Below are 24309 nucleotides of genomic sequence, written 5' to 3'. Positions count from 1 at the left end.
ATCCTCCCATTCTGCTCCTTCGCGGTGAGTGCGACGGGCGGCCCCCGCGGTGCGCTTGATTCTCTGCCTGCCCTAGTCTGGCTCCGGGTCCAGGTCCGAGCGGCGGTGTGTCTGTCCGAGTGTCTGTAGGTGGGGGCACAGATGCTTTTTTTCAAAAGCCGTGCCTGTCTCCACGTGAGGCGTGTCCATGTCCGTGAGAGCAGTGGGGGGATTCTTCGGGCTGTGGCTGCTCACGTGAGGTCCATGTTTGAGGGGGGGAGGCGCGGGTGCGGTGGGTGATGATGGCTCCTTGGAGGAGCGTGGGGTTTGGGAGCTTATGTATGTTGGCGGAGGTGTCGAATCCTGCGGCCGAGGGTGGTGATGGTGGTGGGGAGCGGGTGGGGTTGCTGAGTGGGACTCTGGGATCTTGTGGCCCAGCTTGTCTCAAGGGCTCCTTTCTCCCTGATGCAGACACTTCCAGCCCTTGCACCCCCTCTGTCCTCCTCAGGCACCAAGAGGCCCACCTGCCAGGATAGAGGACACTCTTTCCTCCTCTAGCATTGCTCCCTGGAAGGAAACCTCCCCCAAAGACTGTTTCTTGTAGGAGAGGATCCCTCTGAATCCCCTGCAGTCTGGGCCAGCCTGAAGGACCCCAGGCCCCTCCCTGGTTCTGGCCTCCTCCTTTCTGGACTTGGCTTCAGATCCTGGGCTGCAAACCTGCAGGGACAGATGGTTGCAAGTTGGAGGGCAGGTTGCACCCCAGGGAGGTCAGCCTGACGGAAGGCAGGCCCAGAGCTTATTCTTTTGGGTGTGGGGTTTTCAGCTGTGGACAGATAAACCCAAAACTGGCCCCAGTGAGTAGATGAGATCCTGGAGATTGGAACAGGTGCAGAGACCTTTTTCACAGGCTCCCTGCCCTTCTGTCCAGCTCTCCAGTGCCCATTCATCCTCTAAGCAGGACTTTGACCTGCTGCAGAATTGGAATCAGTGCTGTGGGCCTACAAGTACCTGCCTCTCTTGGCTTGCATGCCTCCAGTGACAGAGCACTTACCACTTGCCACAGGGAAGCTTCTTTATGATAAGCAGAAGTCTTTTTTCTTGGAACTTTGTTCACTTGTCTTGTCATTGTCTATGCAGTCGCCTCTCTGTCTGGTGAGAGAGAGCTGCAGTGATTTAAACATGGCTTTCCTGCTCACCAGCATATGCTGAGCACCCTCTGGGTGCCAGGTGCTGCCTCGGCCACTTAAGAGACAATGACATTCTTACTGAAAGAGGAGCTTGAGCTAAGGCCCATCACTGTGATCGTTCAGCCTGTGTTCAGAAAAACCAAACAAACCCATATGGGTAGAGTAGAGGGTTCCCAGAGGGAATGTCATGGGAACCACCAACTCAGCAAACATTTATCTTGGAAGGGAGGTGGGGGCAACTGAGACCACCCTGTAACACAAGGCCACCTGGTGCAAATCAGGAATCAAACCCTCAAAATAATAGAAGATGGGGTTTAAGCATGAGCTCATATTACACTCTGTATTACAATTACATATAGCTTGTATGGACCTGAAAAGAGAGCCTAGGGAGTCTCAGATTTGGGGAACAAAAGACTAACTCCCTTTCGGGATTTCCAAGTAGGGGATGGAGGAGGATCTTGCCCAGTGGCTATGTAACCTCACCCAAGTGGAGTTAGTGGTAGCCAGGGCTAGATCCTAGCTAACCTGACCTTTTAATCTTAACCACATTTTAGAGGCAGAATCTAGACTATAGTCATAACTGAAGTGGAGGAAAGAGGACACATTGAGATGACTCCAGGGTTCTGGCTGGTGTGGCTAGATAGGTGGCGGCACCTTTTATGGAGATGAGAAACACAGCAGGTAGAGTATGTTACAGGGAGATGAATTCAGTTTATGCATCACCAGGTAGGGGTGTCCAAGATGCCATTGAATACATAGGTCTAGGATGCAAGAGTTTTCTGCATAGGAGGTGAGTCTTAGGGAGTCATTAGCAAGTGGCTGGTAACTGAAACTTTAGGAGGTGATGAGATTGCACAGGCAAAGTATAAAAAGGAAGAGAAGAGATCCCATAATAAAAGTCCTGTGGAACTAGACATTTAAGGAATAGGCTGTGAAGGAGCAGCCAGAGGCAAGTGGGGGACTTGTATCGAGTGGATGGTGAGGGCGTTGAGGCTATACCCTCTTGCCTTTTTGAATCTTGTTTTCTTGCCCAACTGGTCTATGTATCTTAAATTTTCATGTTTCTGTTCCTTTACTCACTGTTTTCTCAATGTACCTGTCAAGCTCCCATTTGTCCCTCAAGAGCCAGCTCAGTGATCCTTTCCTGTGGAAACAGTCTTGATTCTTCCCCACCTTCAGACTTAATACTTCCTCTTCTGTGCTGTCATGGCAGTTTTCAGTATGTCAGTATCATACCTGTCACGCTGTAGTTATGTACTTCCATTTCTGCTTCCCGCCCGAGTGTAAGAACTTGTGAAGGACAGGGATGCATCTGATTCAGCTAGGTGGCTCCAGCTAGCTGAAGTACCTGGCCCAGAGTGAGCCCAGCGAAGTTTGACCATTTGAGAGGTGATTGAATGGCTCATTCACCTACTCAGTCTGGCAATGGTGGGGGAGAGGGGCCTGTGAATTTCATCACTTTCCTTCCCTGGCCCTATTGGCAGAATTCCTTACCTTTGAGGACTTACCTCCTCCAAGCCTTCATCTGTTCCAGCAAGACCCCAAAGACTAACCTTAGCTATTTGCCATTTCTCTAAGGCTTTAAATGTTCCAATACACCTAGAAGCTGGTGAACAGGAGTGAATCATTTGTAGGAAGCAAATGCACCTTGCTGACCTCTTGTAGCAACGTGTTGGTCACTGCTATGTAAGTCATGCACACTGGGCTCTCCTGCAGTTGTTGGAGGAAGCCACAGGGGATGTTAAATGTTCTTTGAAAATTTGGAGCAACTGAAAAGTCTTGAAACACATCCTTTGCCCAGGGGAGTGAGGGCACCCTGTCTTCATTTACTTACAGACAGTTTCCTTCTTAGGCCCAGGATCTGGCTTCTCTCCTCCAGCCCCTGGAAATCCCACTCCCTCAAGTTAGTGAAGTCAGTGACAGCTTCTTTTGGGGGTTTAGAGCATGGGCATCTCTGGAGCATTTCACGGTGAAGATCATTCTTTTGGCCATGAAGGTCTCTTCCTCCTTGGCTTCAGCTCTTTCTTCTGCTTCTCTGGCCTCTCTGGCCACACCTTTTAATTTCTTTGCAGGCTTTGCTTCCTTGGCCCACTCCTTAAATGTCAAGGCTCCCCAGGGTACAATCTCAAGCTCTCCTATCTTCCTTACACCCAGTCTGGGTGATGTCATCCATTTCTGTGGCTTCAGGTACTATCTCTACCCCAGTGACTCCAAGATTCAGGCTCCAGGCCAGACCTCTTTTTTAGGCCTAGCCCATCTTCCCAGTGGCCAGCCAGACCTCTCTACTTGAATGTCCCACAGGCACCTCAGCATCATCTTACTGAACGCTAAAGTTACCACCCTCTTCCAAATTGCTCCTCTTCCAGAGTTTCCAATGCAGAAAACTAGGAATCATCCCTGATTCCTTCTTTTCCCTCTACTCTTCATATCCAACCAAACAATGAGCAAATCCTGCTGAGTCTTTCCTATGAAGTCACTTCCCCAGGCCTCTCCAGACTTCAGGCCACCCTCACCGCTCTTCTGGCATTTCATGGCAGTAGCCTAATTTTTCACTTATGACCCCTCTAAACTATTTTCACACGACAGGCAAAAATGTACTCTTATCACTCTGTTCTTAAACTCTCTTAATCTTCCCTACCCCCTACCCAAAGTAGGATAAAGCCTTAATTCCCAGCAGACAAAAGTAAAGTCTAAACTCCTTAGCAAGGCTGAAAAACATGGTGGGATCTAGCTTCTGCTTGCCACCCCACTGCTATTCTCCACCCTCTTGTCACAGTGTATGATTTGGCCTCTCCACACAGAGCGGCCCCTCCTCTCTTTCACCCTTGTCCATCCTCCGGCTCTCAGATTCAATGGTGCTTTCTTCAGCAGCATTCCCTTGAGCTCCAACCTCCAACACCCCCTCCCCCAACCCCATATCTGGATTAGGGGGCATCTGTGCTTCCCCTTCAGAGCCCTACTAGTTCATTGTAGTAATCTATTTATTAGATTGTGGAATCTATAAAGGCTGAGCTGCCACTGTTTATCTTTGTATCCCCAGGCTTAGCAGAGGTGTTGAGTGAATGCTGAATGAGCCCTAAGAGATGGTTGGAGTGTGACGATGGCAGTAGGGAGCCTGAGGAAAGAGGGTGAAATTCCCCTTTGAGTGCAAGATCCCCCTGTGTGTGCTATGATTAGCTCTCTACATAAATCATTGCCTCAAGGAACTTGGGGACAAACCTCTGGGGCACAGTGGGATGGCAAGGTGGGAGAGGAAGCTGATCTTAGAGATGCAGGCTAGGGTATGGCCTGAGCAGCTGCACGCCCAGTAAGTCTGGGTAGGGAACTGAAGCAGGAAGGGGAAGAGTGGGAGGAGCTGTCAATCCTTGGATGTAGCCCAAATCCCGCCTCTGTGTGACCAGCTGGGAGAGCCCCTTGGGCTTGGAGAGAGGCGGAGCCTGACATCCAGCTGCCCCAGCTGGGCCCAGCAGACCACTCCTCTTCCTCCCCACCCTCCCCTTCACCAGACAGAAGCTTCAGCTTGGCTCAGGCCTCCTGTTTCTTCCGCCAACTCTCAATCTGTCCTGGCCTCCTGTTGTATTGTCCTGGTGGTAAGTCCTCCAATTCAGAACTCATCACATCTGGAGAGAGCGTCTCAGAATCCCTGTGCTTGCATCAGAAATGGATACACATAGGTGTACACACACCTACCTACATACAAACAAGAAACAGGCAGCTACACCCTAAACATGGAGATGGCTCTGGACTGCCCTCAGCTGCATGCATTCATTCATTTATTCATTCATTTTTCTTAAGAAAGGCCCATGATGCATCTAGCCAGGCACAGGAACCTACTCCTGTTTTGCAGTAGTCCGGCTAGCTTTCTGCTTCCCCTTACAGCTGAATTTCTGTATGATCTTCGTTGACTGTGTTAACTTCTTCATCTCCATTTGTTCCAGTAGCTCAAACCTGGCTTCCACCCTTTGCATCCCCCATGACCAGGTCTGGTGGGCACTGATCAGTCTTCATCCTATTTCCCTACTCCTTTCTTGAACCACTTTTTTCCCTTGTTTTCTTTGAGTCCACACTGTCTTGGGTTTCCTCCCAAACCTCCTTCACTCTTTGCTGTCTGTTCTTAGGCTGTCTCAGCCATTTTCATTGCTTTAAATGGTATTAATGTGCCAGTGATTCCAAACTAATAGCCAGCCCAGACCTTTCTCTTGAGCTTCAATGCTGTAGTCCATGCTCTATTTTCTGTTGCTCTCATGCAGGAAACTGAACTTGGAGGGTGGTGGATACTGACATCCAGATGCCCCAGCTGGGCCCAGCAGACCACTCCTCTTCCTCCCCACCTCCCCTTCACCAGACAGAAGCTTCAGCTTGGCTCACCCTTCATGCTCAGCTTCACTGTCTGTGCAGGACCCACCATTTGCTAAGTGAAAAACCTGGAATCTTTATTAACTTTCCTTTTTCCTCTCTCTATTTAATCCATTATGATATACTTTTGATTCAACCTCATAGCTATATATCAGATCAGTCTACCTTTTTGCTTGTAGCTCTGCTAATCCCCAACATCAACTTTACTGAAAAACTGGGGTAGCCTTCCAGCTGATCTCCCCACTTCCACTTCATCTCTTCTTCCATCCTCATAGTTGCTAGAGCAACTCCTTTATTTTTATTTTTATAAATTACAAACTTTCCTTTCCAATTTAGGATAAAAATGCAGATTCTTAGCTTTGAGTCTTTGATGATCTCATTTCAACCTACCTTCCCAAACATAACTCTGCCCTTTTGTTTAGTCTGCTCTGGCCACATGGCCCAACCGAGGTCCTCAATGAGCCTTACGCCTGTGCTGCTCTTTCAAGTTGGGATGATTTCCTGCTCTCACTCTCTGCTGCCCCATCCTCATCCCTACCACTTTCCTTAGGACTCTGCTTACAAGGTACCGCCCAAAGAGGTCCTGATCCCTCAGTCAAAAAATGTATGCTTTCTCATAGCATCCCTTTCTTCTTTATAATACTCCCATCCCCCCAGTGTTTGTGTATTTATTTATTTACTTTTACAGTATCTGTTACCACCTCCCCACCACAAGGGGAGTGACATCTATGCTATATGTCACTATCCCCAGTGCCTGTGCAAAGAAGGCACTTAATAAATATTCATTAAGCTACTGAATTAATCCAATGAATTTAGATTGATCTTTATGTCAGACTCTGTGCTAAGTGCTAGGAATAAAAATGTAAAAGCAGGCCCTCCCTCGTGGCGCAGCAGCGGGTTAAAGCACTGCACTAAGAAGCTAAAGCCACTTCCGCATGAGTTCGATTCCCGCCTGCCCCGGAGGCGACCATATGGCGTGGCAGACCTCTCCTGACCCGCCCGCTGCTCCCCTCAGCAGAACCTGCCTGTTCTGCTCCCCACTCTGTCTCTGGTGAATTCTCTCACCCTCCGCATCTCTGGCCTGTACCCCAGTTCTGTACAAATAAATAAATAAATCTTCAAAAAAAATGTAAAAGCATACTGTTAGCTCCTAAGAACTCTTCAAACAGTGGAGGAAGCAGAGAAGCAATAAGAACATTACAGTACAGTGTTTAAAAGCTAGGATGGAGGAGGTAGAGGATTCAGAGACACAGAGGAGTGACACCTAACCTGGACTTCAGGAAATCAGGGAAGGCTTTCTGGAAGAAGTCGCATTTATCTGAAGATATGAAAGATAAGTGTAAGTCAGTTGGCACAAGGGGGCCTGCAAGAGGATCTCAGCCAGAGGGAACAGAATATGTAACTGTGCAGGAGCAAAAGAGAACTAGGGGTTTTTTGGGAACTGAAAGTAGATCAGTGCAACAGCCTAGAAGGGTGAGCTATGAGGTTGTAGCATGAGGGCAGCAGACAGCTAAGCCTCCATGGCCAGTTTAAAGAGTTTGAACTTTGACTTTGGACAATGGAGAAACTCTGGAGGAATTTAGACAGGGAGCTGGCAACTAGATGGAATCTGTTCGAGAAGCCTCATTCTTGCTGGGAGGGGGTGGATGAGAAGACCAAGTCCAGGTCTCCACCAGGATGCCAGTTAGAAGGCCACTGTCTCACTGCAGGAGAGACCAGTGGTCTGCATAGGGTTAGTAGCTATGTAGTTGGAGCAAAGGGGTGAGATATTTTGAAGTCAGGCTCACAAGACCAGATATTGACTTTATGTAGAGGAAAATGCAGCCCCGGCCACTTGTGCTGAAGTGGGTGGATACTTAGATAGAAGGGCTGCAGGGAGTCAGAGGAGACGCTTCACCGGGAAGCTTCCTCAGAGAGGGGTTCAGGTGAGGCAGAAGGTAGGAAGGATGGATGTATCAGTGAAAATGGGCATTTGTGTGCCACACACTCAACATGCTCCATTCAAATTCTCAAAATATCCATTTGAGGTAGGGGTGATTATCTCCATAATTGCATATCAGGCTCAGAGAGGTTTCGTGAGTTGTCCAAGGTCACATAACTGCTAGTAGTCAGAGCTTGGTTGGAAACCCAATCTAGTGCAGACTCTGTGCTCCTAGCAATAATACTGTGTGGTTCAGGGGTCACACATCTCCCCTACTTCACACTGTTCCTCCCAGAATGAGTGCTTGGCTTGCTCCTGCAGAGGAGCAATGGACTGGCCCTCTGCAGGGGAATGGAATGGTGGGGATCCGGCGGGGAGAGGGAGGCTCCCCGGTGCTGACATCTCTCTGCACACAGGCTGGTGTGAGTGGCAGGAGCCATCTGTGGGTACCATGGCGAAGAGGGAGGACAGCCCTGGCCCCGAGGTCCCGCCGATGGACAAGCAGTTCCTGGTGTGCAGCATCTGCCTGGATCGGTACCGGTGCCCCAAGGTTCTGCCTTGCTTGCACACCTTCTGTGAGAGGTGAGGGGGTGTACCAGGGAGGGATGAGGACCTAGGGGGTCCCCACCTTCTTCAGTACATGAACCTGTGAGAAGACCAGCAGTTCCAGACACTAGATCATGGTCTCTACTCAGAATAGGGCCTTCTCTGAAGCCCCAAGGCAGCCTTCAACACCACCAGGAAACAGCAATGAGACTCTCAGCCAGCTCTGGCACCAGAAGAATTTGTGCTCAGTGGGAGGATATTTGAAGCGAGGTCTGTCCCTCTCTGCCAGTCTCCATTGTCTTCTGGAGGCAGCAAGTGAAGGGCAGCCCCTCCCAGCCTCTAGGCTTCTGTCCACTATTCATTCATTCAACAAATACTTTTTTATCAACCAACTTCTACATGCCAGACCTGTCTCAGACATTAGGTATGTAGTGATAAGCAAAACCAGGTATGATCCTGGCTTTTAAAAAACGTTTAGTATAGTGAAGTGGCAAGGAAAGATCGTAATCAAATAATCCTGCAGCCAGATACTATAAAGGTAATAGTGCGCCTTAGTAAGTGCTGCAGATAAAATGTTGAAACATAAGAACTTAGATAGGATCTGATCTGTGATAGTTTGGGGAATCAGGGAAGGCTTCCCTGAGGTATGAATGGGAACAAATAGTAACTAAATGAATGGGGTGTTCTGAGCCCGCGAGGGACAGCATGGGTAAAGGCCCTGTGGCATAAGGAATCCTGAAAGAGGGCCTGGCAGAAGCCAGTGAGGCTGGAGCCCACTGAGTGCAGAGTGGCCTGAGATGAAGCCAGAGGGGTAGGCGGTGGCTAGCCCCCCTGGGGCTCAGACTGGTAGAGGAATTTTGCTTTTACCTTAAGAACCACATGAGCCAGTGTGATATCTGCATTTTACAATATCCTTTCTCTGGACCTCTTCCCTCTTTGCGCTGGTCTGTCTGGAGTGGACTGGCCCGTGGGTCTTCTCATCAGACCTCCGCCCAGGCCTTGCAGTGGAAATCTTTGGCCTTTGCTGGAGCCTGGCTCTGCCATGGGACATGTGTGCACTCCAGTCCTGCTGCTGCTCTCCCTCATCCACTGGAAATAGGCTCAGCCTTTCTGCCTATGCCAAGTTCACCCAACCTAGGTGATGTCACTGCCCACATATGCCTCTTAGTCCTTGCCTGTTTCTTCAGGGATGTCCTCCACACCTCCTCAGCCATACTCTGTCTTTGCCATTCTCCAGACCTTGCCAGCCCCCAGAATAATACTACCTCTGTGGTCTTCAATGCTGGAATTCCACGGGTCTTCAATGCTGGAATTCCACGCCTGGCTCCCTTCCTACTCCCACTCCACCAGCTTTGATTGGGTGTCAGTGTCCAGCCCCCACCACGCCTACCTCTTCTCTCGGCCACCAGCTCCATCGGCCTCTGTTCCCTTCCTATGCAGCCTAGATCCAGTGGCTGACAACCTCCTTAAAGTTCGGTCTGTCTTTCTCTGCCAGTCTCCATGGGCCTTTCTAAGCCTGCTTGGCAGCTTAATCAGGTAGCAGAGCTGGAGCTGGGTATCTCTGCACCTTCTCGGTGTCAGGATCGCTGAGCACTTCCGGAGAAAGTGAGTGCTGGAGAAAGTATAATGATAGTAGTCACTGTGTATCGATTGCTAATTTTTTGCCAGGGACTGGCTAAGTAATTTATATGTATTGATGTACTTAGTTCTCACAGTAGATATTTCATTATTCCCATTTTTGAGAGGAAGAAATTAAGAAATATTTCCAAGGTTCCATAGCAGGTAAACAGCTGAGGTCTGAATCCAGGCTTGACTGCAGAGCTTTCTCTACCAACCACTGGTTCCTGCTCTTAGGACTTAGGCTGTAGAGAGCAATGACCCACAGTAAGGAAGCAAATGATCAGCACAGGCACATCTTGTGCTAAGTGTTTTGCAGGAAATAAACAGGGAGTAGTAAATGGTGGTGGTCAGGCCAGGAACTTTTCTACATAAAATTAGAGAAAGCTCTTCCAAGGAGGAGATATTTGACTTAAGACGTGAAGATAAGGAGATAGATGTGCAGAATGTTCTAAGCAACAGGAAAACCCCATGCAGAGGCTTTAAGGAGTAAATGGGACCTGTAGAGAGAGGGAGAAGCTAGTGTCAGTGTGTGAGGAAGAAAGTGGGATGAAGTGAGGTCTGAAAGGAAGACAGTGGAGGAGCTTGAGGGTTTCAGGAAGATGTTTGGATTCTGGCTGGGATTCTCGCTAAATCAGGAGAGGATTCTTTTTAGCAGGGAAACAGTGTGTCAGATTTCTTAAAACTCAAACTGTCTATTGTGTAGCAAATGGATTACAAAACCAGCAGGAGTGGAAATAGGAAACCACCTAGGAAGCAATTGTAAACCACCTAGGGTGTATAAATGGGAAGGGGGGCTTGGTGAGTCTGAAGGTATTTTGCAGATTCAGTGAGGTGGGAAGAGCACAGGGTAATGGAGGGGAAAGGCTGAAAGGCAGACTTCAGAGTTGCTACCATGGCAGGTGATGAGCTGTGGGTGGTGGTGAGCATCCCAGTGGACAGCTGAGGTGAAATGAAGGAAACAGTCAGTGAGGGTGAAGCAACCATTAGGTCAGCAATACCAAGAAAGGGTGGTGTGGACAAAGGCAAGAGCTTCCAAGGGACTGAAGAGTAATTGAGAAATATTCCAGTGGGGGGGGGTGGAAGGGGGTGGGAGGACTCAAGGACTCACTCCACCTTCTGACCCTAAGGAATGTGGAGTATGAGACCAAAAAAAAAAAAAATACTCTACTTGAGAGGGCTGTGGAGAAAACTGGGTCACAGTGAAAGGAAGCTCTTAGAATCATGCCAGTACATAGTGTTTATTAAATAAAGAAAAATTAATTAATTTGATTAAGAGATGTAGAGAATCTTCAAAGAACAGGTTGAAGATTTGGAAAGTTTGCCCAGATCTTTCCTCCACCAACTCGTGGTCTCCAAACACACAGCCGTTAGTCTGTTTCTGCTAAGCGTTTTCTCCTGCCTCCTTCAATGACTAATCCCAGCCCTCCCCATCTGCCCAATCTCTTTACTGATCTTGCCTAAATGGAGTTAGAGTGAGGGATCCCTTCTCCCTAACACCCCTCCCCCCACCTCCATTGAGAGGTGAGATCCACACCTCCTCTCCAGGCCTTCTGAGCTGCTCCCACATCCTCAAGACCTTGTCTCATCCCATCTAGTCCCTTCCACCTTTCTTCTACTGACTTCTCAATTCATAAGGACACTTAGGGCTCCATTACAGAGAACAGCTTTCTTTTGTCCCATTACTAACCTCTACACCTTCAATCCCCTTCTCATTTGAACTTGTAAGCATTCACTCCAACCTTCCAACCAGTAAGCTCTCCTGTCCCCACTGGTCCACTCTGTTTTCCTTCCAAACTACTCTTCTGTTTGTCAGATTCCATGTTCCAGCCCATGCCATCCCTGACCGCTAGCTGCTTTTGACACCGATAGTTACTCAGCCCCTCTTCTAGAATTGCACTGCATACTTCACTGCCCCACCACTGTCCCTCCGTCTACTAGTCTCTGCCCATTCCTCTTTGTTTTCTTCAGTCATTCCAGGGGCACTGCCCTCTTTTCCACCTACACTCCTCCTTGGATGCTGGCATTCACTCCCATGGCTACAAGGCCATCTGAATGTGATGACATTCCCATAGAGATCTCCAACCTGCCTTCTCTCCTGTTCCCCCCCACCCCTGGCTGTCCCATTGGCACAGTAAACTCACCCTACTAAGCTGGACACCCTACTAAGCTGCTCCTTTTTTCTGTTTTTCACCTTTGTGACCATCACCGCCACCCTTATCTAAACTAGGAATCTGGGCGTCAACCAAGACTTATCTCTCACTCCTCACTTGTAATCAGAAAACACCTCCTCCAGCTGTTTGCTTTCTAAATAGTTTTCAGGTTTGCTCTGCCTGAGTCTGTGTCACTGCTGCCTAAGTCCAAGTCTTCCTCTCTTCTTGTTCAGACTTTGCATGAGCATCTTGGTGAAGCACGTGCTTTGCCTTAGATTTGGATCCAGGCTCCAGTACTCACTAGCTTTACTATCTTGGACCACTCACTCTTTCTCAGTCTGTTAACACAAACCTAAAGTGCAAAGCCCCTGGCACATACACTCACTAAACAGTAACTGGCTGATGGCAGCGGTGATGGCACTGCTATCTTCCACTGTGCCCGCCTGGTTCCCGATGCCGCTTGTCTGTGCCTGACTCTGCAGCTGCCTCCCCTGTCTGCTACTCGTCCCCCTCCACACAGAGGCAGTGGAGAGGAGCTGGATAAATGTAAGTCTTGCAGTGCCTTGCTCCTGTGGCCCCCTACCGTAGGGTGAAGCTCCTTGGGACGGCCTCCACCTCTCTCTCCAGACTTCCATCCGTACTGTGCTATTTCTGGCCACCTTCTGGGTCTGCAGAATCCTCTCTGTGCACCTTTCCTTGGTCAGCTTATAAAGACTTATGCATGAAGAGTTAGCTTATAGCATCTCTGAGGCCCTTCTTGACTAACCTGTTCTACCCATCCTTGGTCAGAAGTCCCAGGGCATAGGCCAAGAGTGCAGGGAATGAGAGGATTTATCAGAAAAAGATTGGGGTGCAGAATAGGCAGACCTAGTGCAATATACTGCTGAGGGGAGCAGTGGGCAAGTCAGGATTGGTCTGCCTCGCCATATGGGTCACTCCCTGGCCAGGGATGGAACTCATGCTGCAGAAGTGGCCATAGCTTGATAGCACTGAAAATTTAACCCCTGAGCCTGCAGGGAGACATCTCCTCCCCCTCTCCCCCCGGGGTCCTTTATATAAATGTCCTTTCATGCATCGAGAGTATTCCTTCTGTAGATGGTAAATACTACTAGCCCAGAGTGTAGACGTTTGTGACTCAGGTGTGTGAGTACTTTCCATTTATTCCTCCAACACTCTGTGAGGTCTGCTACACTGTCTCCATCTTATAAAGGAAGGATCCTTGGTTTGTAAAAGTTAAATAACCTGTTGGGGTCACACACTATGGTAACTGATTGACCTGAGAATAAAACCCAGGCAGCTCCAGAATCCATGTCTTTAATCTTTATTTGATTAACTTCTATAAACCCAATTTCTGTGATTTCTTTTCTCTACAGGTGATAGTATTTGAAAAATGGACACTGTGCTTTATGTTTGTGTCCCCAGAGCCTGGCACACATTTGCCAGTTGGCAATCAGTAACTGTTTAATGAGTTAGTGAAGGGGCGAGAGCTAGTTGCACATTCTCTGTGAGAGCATTTGTAAGTCTTATGAAAGGTGATACGTGTTTGCGCATACAATGAGGAATGTGGATGTGCCAGGTCCCCTGAGCGGACCAGCAGGTATTTCTCTTCAGCTGTACCTGTTGGCAAGACAAGATGTGTGTGCCAGCTTGAGAGGTTGCAGAATGAAGTATAGTGGCACTCCAGCAAGGAGAGGCACGGTACCCATGAGTTGTGAGGAGGAGTGCCTTGAGGTCAATCTACCTCTGCCTTCCTTTGACTCTCCCTCCTCCCTGGCCAGATGCCTCCAGAACTACATCCCTGCCCAGAGCCTGACACTGTCCTGTCCGGTGTGTCGACAGACATCCATCCTACCCGAGCAGGGTGTCTCGGCACTGCAGAACAACTTCTTCATCAGCAGCCTCATGGAGGCGATGCAGCAGGCGCCTGATGGGGCTCACGACCCCGAGGACCCCCACCCCCTCAGTGCAGTGGCTGGCCGCCCCCTCTCCTGCCCCAACCATGAAGGCAAGGTGGGCCCAAGCAGGCCCAGTGAGGCCAGGACTTGGGGGAGGAGGAGGAGGAGGAGGCGAGGTTGGGGGAGGGGCCGAGTGACTGTGGGTGAGAGGGTGTTTCTCTGGATAAGTGTGCAGGTAAGGGGTGCACCTAGAAGGTGAAAGGGCAAGGAGGGAAGATGGGGTGGGGAGAGGACAAGAAGCTTGGTGTCTAGTCGTTGCCTGACTGGAGTCCTTATGCCACCAGACGATGGAGTTTTACTGTGAGGCCTGTGAGACAGCTATGTGTGGCGAGTGCCGTGCGGGGGAGCACCGGGAGCATGGCACAGTGCTGCTGCGGGATGTGGTGGAGCAGCACAAGGCTGCCTTACAACGCCAGCTTGAGGCGGTGCGCGGCCGGTAGGCATCCGGGGAGCCTGGGGTGGGGGGCGCCCAGTGGGGGTGGGGTCCCTGGGATGATAGAGAAAGAATCTGGGAAAGGACAAAGGTAAAATTCTTAGGGAGGGCAGGAAGGAGGGTGTCAGGTAGGGGATCTCCAGGAGGGCAGCTGTAGGATCTCCAGGGAGAGGGAATCGTTTGGTGAGGGTACCCTCAAGCAACCCTGGTATGAGATGTCTCCCGTCCCCAGACTGCCACAGCTGTCCGCAGCCATTGCCTTAGTGGGGGGCATCAGCCAGCAGCTACAGGAGCGCAAGGCAGAGGCCCTGGCCCAAATCAGCGCGGCCTTTGAGGACCTGGAGCAAGCGCTACAGCAGCGCAAGCAGGCTTTGGTCAGCGACCTGGAGGCCATTTGTGGAGCCAAGCAGAAGGTGCGTCTGTTCACCCTCTCCCACCATCCTGCATCCTTAGTGCCTCATACTGTCCCCACTTTCCACACCCAAGCACCACTTTCCCCCATCTATGCAGTCTGCCTCCTGACTCAGTCGCACAGGCGCTTTGGGCACCTGCCCCATGTCCACACACTCGCTCCTATTTCTTTGACAACACTGTGTTGCACGTTCGTCAGGAGTCGTGCAGGTCTGTTAACACGCTGCCCTCTTGCCCCTGCCTAGGTGTTGCAGAGTCAGTTAGACACCCTGCGCCAGGGTCAGGAACACATCGGCAGCAGCTGCAGCTTCGCGGAGCAGGCGCTGCGCCTTGGCTCGGCCCCCGAGGTGTTGCTCGTGCGTAAACATATGCGAGAGCGGCTGGCAGCTTTGGCAGCGCAGGCCTTTCCAGAGCGGCCACACGAGAATGCACAGCTGGAACTGGTCCTTGAGGTCGACGGGCTGCGGCGATCTGTGCTCAACCTGGGCGCGCTGCTCACGACAAGCGCCACGGCACACGAGACAGTGGCCACGGGCGAGGGCCTGCGCCAGGCACTTGTGGGCCAGCCTGCCTCGCTCACTGTCACTACCAAAGACAAAGACGGGCGGCTCGTGCGCACCGGCAGCGCTGAGCTGCGCGCAGAGCTCACTGGCCCAGACGGCACGCGCCTTCCGGTGCCGGTAGTGGACCACAAGAACGGCACGTACGAGTTGGTATACACGGCACGTACGGAAGGCGAGCTGCTTCTCTCAGTGCTGCTGTACGGACAACCGGTGCGTGGCAGTCCCTTCCGTGTGCGGGCTCTGCGTCCCGGAGACCTGCCGCCTTCCCCGGATGATGTCAAGCGCCGAGTCAAGTCCCCCGGGGGCCCTGGCAGCCACGTGCGCCAGAAGGCCGTGCGTAGGCCCAGCTCCATGTACAGCACAGGCGGCAAACGGAAGGACAACCCTATTGAGGACGAGCTCGTGTTCCGTGTTGGTACAGTTGGCCAAGGGGGGAGCCAGCGGGGTGGGCCCAGACAGTGGGCAGGGAGGGGAGGGAAGCTGCAAGTGACCTGAGTAAATTCTTCTGTTTCCCCCCTCCCTCCCCCACAGGCAGTCGTGGAAGGGAGAAGGGCGAATTCACCAATTTACAGGGTGTGTCGGCAGCTAGCAGTGGCCGCATCGTGGTGGCCGACAGCAACAACCAGTGTATCCAGGTAAGTGCCTCTGTGCTCTCCCCCGGCACAAAATAAAGGTTCTCCAGCTACAGCATCCTAAAAAAGACCAGAACATACAGGTCATCGCCTGAAAGATGAAACCCTACAGATAGCTGCATTCCTTAAAGAGCAGTGAGTCATCACACCAGCCCTCACCCACCCCTTTGCCACCCGGCTGGCCACAGCAGTGAGCTGCACCTTCACAACCAGGCATGTGGCCCTACTGTGCTTGTGGCCTCTGCTTCCTAGGCTGTTGCTGGGACCAGGCCAGTTCCTGCACCCCATGATCTGGTTCATTCTTTTTCCCCCTCTGCCTCCATTTGTACCTTGGGCTGGTTTGCTTTCTCCCCTTTTCTCCACCACTTGGTAAGGATATAGGGTCTGTCCTTCCTTCTAGCCTCCAGCATACCTGCCTGGCTCTCGATTGTGTCTTGTCCTGTTTTGGTTGCTGCAGACATCCAATGGACTAGATGGTCAAATGGGGTCACTTGTGAAAAGGGGTGCCTTTCAGTGGCTACACTGTGGTTCAGCCTCAGAGCTGGTCCTGCTCCTGCCTCATAGTACCTCACGTAAAGTATCTGCTGCTCTAATGGATGTGGCCTCTGCTGCACTTGCAGCTCTTTAGGGCCAGAATATGCAGTTTTCTGTCGCTTGCAGCGAACCGGACCTTGGAGTAGATGCGAGTGTGATAGACACAGTGAGCAGTTAGAAGTTCAGGCTCTGAAACCAGACACCTTGCCTTGACTCCTAGCTCTACCATTTACGGATAAGTTCTGTACCCTCTCTGAGCTTTAGTTAACTCAGGTACAGTTTAGAAGATCACACTTGTAGGGTTGAAGGGAGTGGTCAGTGACGGTGTGCTGTCCCTAGCCAATCCCCTATTGGTGGCTGTGGTTTGAAATACCATTGCCGAGGTGGAGGATATGAACAAAAGCTAGGAGGTGGGAAGTACTTGGGGGGTGGGGGCAGGGGCTGGGGAGACTGGGGTGCTTAGGGAACTGGGAGGATCCCAACAGGGCTGCAGAGAGGTAATATTAGGAAGAGTGATTGTGTCACAGTGTACAGGGTTTTGGAAAGGACATTGTGGAATTTGGATTTTATCTATGATGTTTGTTTAACTATGATTGTTTAACTATGACGTGCTTTGGTTCTTGGAAATGTTTAGGTAACCACACTTCCTTCTGAAGGTCCTTGCTTCCCAACACCTGTACATTTAAACTTTTCCCTGGCCCTGCCCGAGCATCCTGTCACATAGTCAGCTCGTCCGTCATCTCAGTGTCCCATCCTCCCTGGCCCCTGCTTTCCATCTAGAGTGTGAAGATGCCTGGAATTTTTCCATGACCGGGTTTCTTTGTCTTGTTCAGCTTACCTTTATTCCAACCCTAGTCCTGAGAACAGAGGAATGGAGAGATCTGGGTCAGCATGGAAGGCATCTGGCTGTGATCTGGACAGCGAGGGGGTGGGTGTAGTCAAAGCCTTTACCCTCTTTTCATTCCACTCCTGTCGGGGATGTTTCCTGGCACAAAAGTTGAGATTTGGGGACCCTTCCCTGGTGTGCACACACACGCACTCGCGTGTACATAAGGACATGAGCCACTTTGTTGCTCTGATGAGGGGCTGTGTGTTGTTCCAGGAATGGGAATTGGGTTGTGTGGTCTCCTCCTTCCAAATACTGCCTTGTCCTACAGTAGTCTTCCTTCTTGCTCATCCTCCTACCTGCACCCCAACTCCAAACCTACTAGAAGCCTGGCTTCCAGACTCCAAGCTGAGTTTCTGCTTCTCTTACTCTGAGGTCCTCAGAACTGGTATGTGCTGGGCTCCCACATGGACCCTACTGTCCCCCCACTGTCCCCGCCAGTTTGTGTGAACTTTTCTTTTGTTGGACCCATCTGTGGTAGAAGCTGAGGCTAAATCCCTTCATTGTGCTGAATCAGCATCAGCCAGTAGGAAAGAAAAACTATTTTATGAGTTTGAGTGAAAATTGTGATTTATATATATTATATCCTTGTCTTGGTCTAGAAATTGTATCACTTCTATGGAAACATCCTCATCTCCTTCAGGCAGAATATTAATCACATTTTGCTCTGAGCTTTTTTAGCTTACTGCTTTGGTAAATTGTATACTTTACTGGAATACTGGCTTGTTCTTGTTTTTGTCTGGTTTTTTGTTTAATGTTGTGTTAGTCTCTCTCTCCCACAGTGTACTCCAATCCTGTGGTGCAGGGAGAGATATTCAAGATCAAATTAGGGTACCAGCAGCTTTAGAGGTGTCCAGGAGGCAAATAGAGCAGGTTTTAAGTGGCTGTTAGATGCCAGGGAGAGGGGGGGTCAGGAATGGTGGATGTGGTGTCCTGGGTAAGTGGTGTTGCCGTTTGGGGGTGGGCCTCAGTGTGAGGTTTTGACTTCAAATTTGCACATATCGAGTTTGAGAGAGCTGTGTGGCATCCAAGAAGTGATGTCCATTCTGGTGTGACTTTGAGCTGCGGCACTTGTTTAGTGTCTGCTGTGTGCCAGTGCTGCAAATGCAGCAGCAAATCAAACACAGTCCCTGCCCCACCTGGGGCTGACATCCTTAGGTATAAAAATATCTAAGAGTTATTTCGTTACAATGACGATAGTTATTATATATATATATATATATATTTTTTTTTTTTTTACAGCATATATCATGGAGACCTAACTTTTTTTTTCATGTTTATTTATTTATACAGAATTGGGGTACAGACCATAGGTGCAGGGGTGGTGAGAAGGTTCACCAGAGTCAGAGTGGGGAGCAGAACAGGCAGGTTGACAAAGTATACTGTTGAGGGGAGCAGCGGGCAAGACAGAAGAGGTCTGCTGCGCCATGTGGATATCCTCCATGTTAGGGATTGAACTCACACTGAGGTGGCCATGGCTAGCTTGCAGTGCTGCACTTTAACTCGATGCGCTACCAGGGAGGGCAGAGACCTAACTTTTTAAATGTGGATTGATTCAGGGGATAGAATTAAGTCATAAAAGACTTCTCTGAAAAAAATGACTGGGACTTCTGAGAATCAGAGCATGAACTGTTGATCATGTGTAAGGGATGGTATAAGATGGATAGAGGAGCCAGACACCCTCTCCCCCAAGACCTGTCCAGACTCACTGAAGCTTCATAATACCTCACTAATACCTCTTTGTCCCACTCACGTCAGTTCTTCAGTACTCTTTCTTAAAAGCTCCTGTGTGTTTTTTCTACCACCACTTGGCAATTCCACAGTGCTAGGTGTCCTGCCAGTTCCATTCTGACACTATCTGAAGATAACACCATACTGAAGAGTTCTCATGCTGTCTACCCACACCTGTTCTAGCTCAGAACACAGGGGCTATGCTGGTCGGCTTTGTGAGGGCTCAATGGACGTCTACATCAGGAGGGTGTTGATGGTACCAGTTGAAAAAGCCCTGCAGGTCTGAGAGATGAAGATGAGGCAGGGACAGGGGACCCAGTCCACCAAGAAACAGGTCTGGGTCACAGAGCAAGGCTAAGAATAGAACTTGACTTCTTGGAAGCTGCTTCTAACTGATTCATCTCGTGTCCTGAGAACCTATAGCAAAGCAATGGCTGTGACTTATGCAGAGTGATGTTCTCCCTGGAAAAGAGAAGCACAAGGCTCAGCTTCAATAGGAAGGAGGTACTTCTAGGTTGGTTACATCTGAATATGTTGAGTGGCAAAGATGAAGGAAGTAGAAGAAGAAGAGAAGTTGAAGAGTTCTCTGTGACCAGAGGAAGATTACCTTGTCAGCCCCATTGTCTGGATGGGTTCATCCTTATCCATCTTTGCCCCCACCCTGCTCCTTTCTTGCTTGCCAGGAAGTCTTGTGGAGCCTGCCTCCCATGTGTCTCTGGGCCCCACCTGCGTCCCTCCAGCACAGACCCTGGGCCAAGCCTCCAGCAGGTGTGACCTGATCACTGCAGCTGCCTGTCTTCATGCACCCTGTGGAGTGCTCTTTCTTAAAAGTTCCTGTGATTTTCATTACTGCCACTCAGCAGCTCTACAGTTCTCAGTGGACACTGCTAGGTGTCCTGCAGTTCCATTCTGACACTACTGGAAGGCAACACCAGATCCCACAGATGAAGGATGCAGCCCCACAAGACTGCCCCCACTTCAGATACTAATTGCAAGTCCAAGTTTTACCTGCTTCTGATCAACCAGCTATAAATTGGAGGCCTTCCCACTTCCTCCCCCCCACTTGTGTCTCATTAACCCCAATTGGGCTTACTAGACTTGTTCACAGAACTGGGGGGACATTTAGCTAGATTTTCTATAAAGGATATAAGGGCTACAGGTGAATAAGGGTATAAAGAAAGGCCCAGAAGGCCCCCTGGCACACAAGCTTCAGTTGGTGCCACCCTCTGCCAACAACCTGGAAGCTCAATAAGTTTCATTGTTCCAGAGCTTCTTGGAGTTTAACCTTCTTAGGAGCTGGCTGAGGATGAAAGTTCAGTCCTCTGATTACTTGGTTACCAGCCTCCCCTGAGTCTACGTAGGGACTCCACTCTAAGTCACTTGAGTTGCACAGACTCAGGTGTGCTCAAAAGGGGTTGCAAATGAGTGACAAAAGACACTTCTATAACTCAGGAAATCTCAAGGATTGAGGAGCTTTGCTCTATGCCAGGAGCTGAGGATAAAGACAAAATACATATCATATACCATAAAAATCTCACCTTTTTACACCCCTGTCCAGAAATTTTCAGTAGATTCCAGGATAAAACCTGCTTGTTCTGTTGTTCACCAGTGTTCCTTGCCATCCAAGCACACGGGACAGTCCTTGGGCTGTGCCCTTAATTCACTCTGCGCCTTTACATCCTTTACTGGCCGTTTCCCCTTATATTCCCCTTTCATATTCTTCTGTTCCTTTCACATCTCTGCTGCCTGCCTGCCATGGTCTGCAGCCACGCCTGGTGTTTGACACGGAACCCACTGTCATTAAGTGCTTGATGAATGCCTGAATGAAGGGGGGCTTCCTCCCTGATCCTGCCCCTTCCCTTTGGACCCACGGTCTCGCCCCTCCTCTCTGCTCCCCCCCTTACCCCTCTACTCCAGGTTTTCTCCAATGAAGGCCAGTTCAAATTCCGCTTTGGGGTGCGAGGGCGCTCACCAGGGCAGCTGCAGCGTCCTACTGGTGTGGCAGTGGACACCAATGGAGATATTATCGTGGCAGACTATGACAATCGTTGGGTCAGCATCTTCTCTCCAGAGGGCAAGTTCAAGGTGAGAGACCTACTGGCATTGCACACACTCTGCACCTCTGGTGGCCAGCTGAGGTGACCAATCTGGTGTCTCCTAATGGTCAGGGGTGGACTGGTCCATCCCTAACCCTAGTTCTGCTTTGCCACCTTGCTGGGACTCCTCGAGTATCCCTAGCGGGCAGGTGAAGACCTCTTATATGTCCCCTTCTTCCAGACCAAGATCGGAGCTGGCCGCCTCATGGGTCCCAAGGGAGTGGCTGTAGACCGGAACGGACATATCATTGTGGTTGACAACAAGTCTTGCTGTGTCTTCACCTTCCAACCTAATGGCAAACTCGTTGGCCGTTTTGGGGGTCGTGGGGCCACTGATCGCCATTTTGCAGGTATTGGGGGATGATCCAGAGATCTGTTTTGATACCTAGTCCCAGGGGGTCTCCTGACACCCCAGCTCTAAAGACTTCCTTCTCCCATATCTGGGCCCTAGAAGAGCCCCTCCCTTCTCTGTCTTAGCACCATCATCCCAGAGACCACCTATCTCAGCACCCTCAGGCCATGTCCCCTCTTAACACCGTACCTCTATAATTCCAAATATTCTTCCCACCCTACTACTATTCGGTATCCCAACCTACTGCCCTAGAGACCACTCTGTATTTTCAGGGCCCCATTTTGTGGCTGTGAACAACAAGAATGAGATTGTGGTGACGGATTTCCATAACCATTCAGTGAAGGTCAGTGTCCTCTCTCGCCTTTCCCCCAACCTGAGCTCATACATTTGACTAATAAACATTCACGACCTGGCTACTTGGTTCCAGGCACTATGCTAGATGCTGGGGATATAGTGGTAGACAAAGCAGATATGACCCAGTCTTCTGCATTGTAGTCTGGTAGAGAAGAGGAAAAGGTAACCAGGACATTTTCAAGAAGATGTGGTAGGTTCTGGGACAGGGAAGTACAGGGAGCTGCCAGGGCTTAGTGGGAACATTTGGCTGAGACTAAGAGTGACCTGAAGCATAAGTGGGATTTATCTAGAAGTTGAGAGAAAAGAGGATTTGAGACAAAGGGGACAGGAGGAGCCAAGAACTGTGGGTGGGAACCCTGAACATGTATTCAAGGACCTACAAGAAGTTCAGAGTAGGTTTGGAATGGGGAGTGGTGCAAGTGAGGATGCGACCTCGGGCCCAAGGAAGGGGCTTGCTGTCCTCCTAAGAGCTGCGGGGAGTCCAGAAGGTTGCAGGAAGGGGATGATGTGACCTTGTGTGTGAAGTGAGAGATCACACTGGACGGGGCGAGGCTAGAGGCAGGAAGATCAGTCTCTGTGTTCATCCTGATGCGAAATGACAAGATGTCACAGTTGTCCTTTGAACAACATGGAGTTTGGGGGCAGCGACCCCTTATAGTCAGAAATCCACATCTGACTTATAGTAAGCCCTCCATACCTGTAGTTACATGGACCCATGCATACCAAGCCTACAGAAAGAAATTCATGTCTAATGAACCCATGTGGCTCAAACCCAGGTACAGATTTGAGGTAGAACCAATGACCTCTGTGGCTTCATCAGCCATCATGCAGAGGGGAAGGTGAAGGCAAGAATGACTCATGACCAATGGGTCTTGCCAGTCACTGGAGAAGAGGGGCTATTGGAACCGAGAGGCCCAAGGCAACTCAGCTGAGGAGGCAGTGGGGATGCTTGCGTGTGGAGCCTAGGCAGAAGGTCTGGACTGTCAGCAGGTCCTCAGCCCTGGGGCCTCACCCCTCCCTTCTCCAAGCCCCTGCCCTTTTCCCAAAGCTGGGCTCCCAGCCCCCAGTCCTTTTCCCCCGCCAGGTATACAGTGCCGATGGAGAGTTCCTCTTCAAGTTTGGCTCTCACGGCGAGGGCAACGGGCAGTTCAACGCCCCCACTGGGGTAGCTGTGGACTCTAATGGGAACATCATCGTGGCTGACTGGGGCAATAGCCGCATCCAGGTGCGTGGGGCCCCGGGACCGCATGACGAGGTGCAGGGGGGTTTCCTCCCATGCTCCGTGTCTGTACCTCCTGCCAGAAGCCTCTCATCTGTGTGATCTCATCCCCATTTTCCTCCCACACCTAGGTATTTGACAGCTCCGGCTCCTTCCTGTCCTATATCAACACGTCTGCAGAGCCACTGTACGGGCCACAGGGCCTGGCACTGACCTCGGATGGCCATGTGGTGGTGGCCGATGCTGGAAACCACTGCTTTAAGGCCTATCGCTACCTCCAGTAGCTGCACAGGGTCCTGCCCAGCTTATGGAGGGATGGACACAGGGGTGATTGAACAAGAGGGTCTGGCCGGGAGGTGGGCCAGACCTGGCAGCACTGAATGTGGGCAGCGGGCATGGGTGTGCCCGTTGTCCTCCCTCTCCCCGTCTCCCAACTCCCACGGTTGCACTTTATTTATTCGGTTCTTGCTTTGGTGACTGGGTGGGCCTGGACTGTGGTCCCAAGGATGTGTGCAGAGCTTCACCCTACCCCCTTCCACAACCTCCCCTTCTCCTCAGTCTGCTCCCCACCCCCCAGCCTGGGGCCACAACAGCCTCTTACTCCAGGACAAAAGTCCCCCTGGTTGTCTCCCTACACCCCAAACACACTGACAGAGACAGCAATACCCCATCCCCCCATATTAAATAAATGTGTTCGCCAAGATGGCTTGGTTGGTTTCTTGTGGATGGGACAAGGAGGGGATGGGAGGAGGGAATTAGCTCTGGACTGAAAGGTGGAACCCAGATTCCAAACAGACCCTGAAGTTTTGAAGCTTCTGGAGAGGAGAGCAAAAGAGGGTGAACAGCTGAGATCTAAGTCACTAGGCCCTGGCCCATATATGCTGAAATAGGAAGTCTGTTAGCTACCTGCCTGAGGCAAGGGGCCCCTGGGAAAGTGACCCAGGCTGGAGTACAGCAGAGGCTGCAGGGAGAGTCCAGATCAGAGCAAACTTGAGGCCGGGTCTGGGTTCAGGGCCTACAGCTAGCCTGGCCGGTCTTGAGGCAGGAAACTCAGGGCCTGTTCTAGAGCTAGTCCTGCATCCTTGGGACCCTGACTCACCCGCCTGCTCTTTGTTCCAAGATTGCTGCCCTTCCCCACAGTGCAATGAGGGGCCTAGCACCTCTACCTGAGTCAATTCCAGAGATAGTTATAACCAGCACTGCAGTTTAGGAGGTTGGGACTACGATTCCCGACCAAAGACTGAGGCACAGTTTGGGCATGTTGAGATAGCAAAGACCCCAGACCTGAACCTATAGCTGTCATACTCCAAATCGGTGAGCTATATGCCTTGCTCATTGTTATGTCCCTCATACCTAGCATGGGGACTGACAAAGAGGGCACTCA

At 50.6% G+C, this 24309-nt stretch overlaps 1 protein-coding gene across 2 annotated transcripts; it reads left to right on the top strand.

Moving 5' to 3' along the window:
- Positions 1-6: 6 nt before the first annotated feature.
- TRIM3 (tripartite motif containing 3) lies at positions 7-23628 on the top strand. Of its 2 annotated transcripts, none has more exons than XM_004683102.2 (12): positions 7-24; positions 7860-8025; positions 13538-13769; positions 13999-14150; positions 14380-14560; positions 14804-15536; positions 15653-15756; positions 20822-20989; positions 21182-21350; positions 21625-21695; positions 22791-22931; positions 23057-23628. In XM_004683102.2, the coding sequence occupies exons 2-12, from the start codon at positions 7895-7897 to the stop codon at positions 23207-23209; spliced, it is 2235 nt and encodes a 744-aa protein (XP_004683159.1). In that variant the 5' UTR covers positions 7-24; positions 7860-7894; the 3' UTR covers positions 23210-23628. The 2 variants fall into 2 exon arrangements, with proteins under 2 accessions (XP_004683159.1, XP_012581027.1); XM_012725573.1 differs by lacking the exon at positions 7-24 and adding an exon at positions 222-239.
- The last annotated feature ends 681 nt before the right edge of the window (positions 23629-24309 follow it).

Source organism: Condylura cristata, unplaced genomic scaffold, assembly GCF_000260355.1.
Source record: "Condylura cristata isolate star-nosed mole 26May11 unplaced genomic scaffold, ConCri1.0 scaffold00015, whole genome shotgun sequence".
Taxonomy (NCBI): Eukaryota; Metazoa; Chordata; class Mammalia; order Eulipotyphla; family Talpidae; genus Condylura; species Condylura cristata.
The sequence above is the reverse complement of the archived record's forward strand: the minus strand, read 5'-3'. Positions and strand labels throughout refer to the sequence as shown.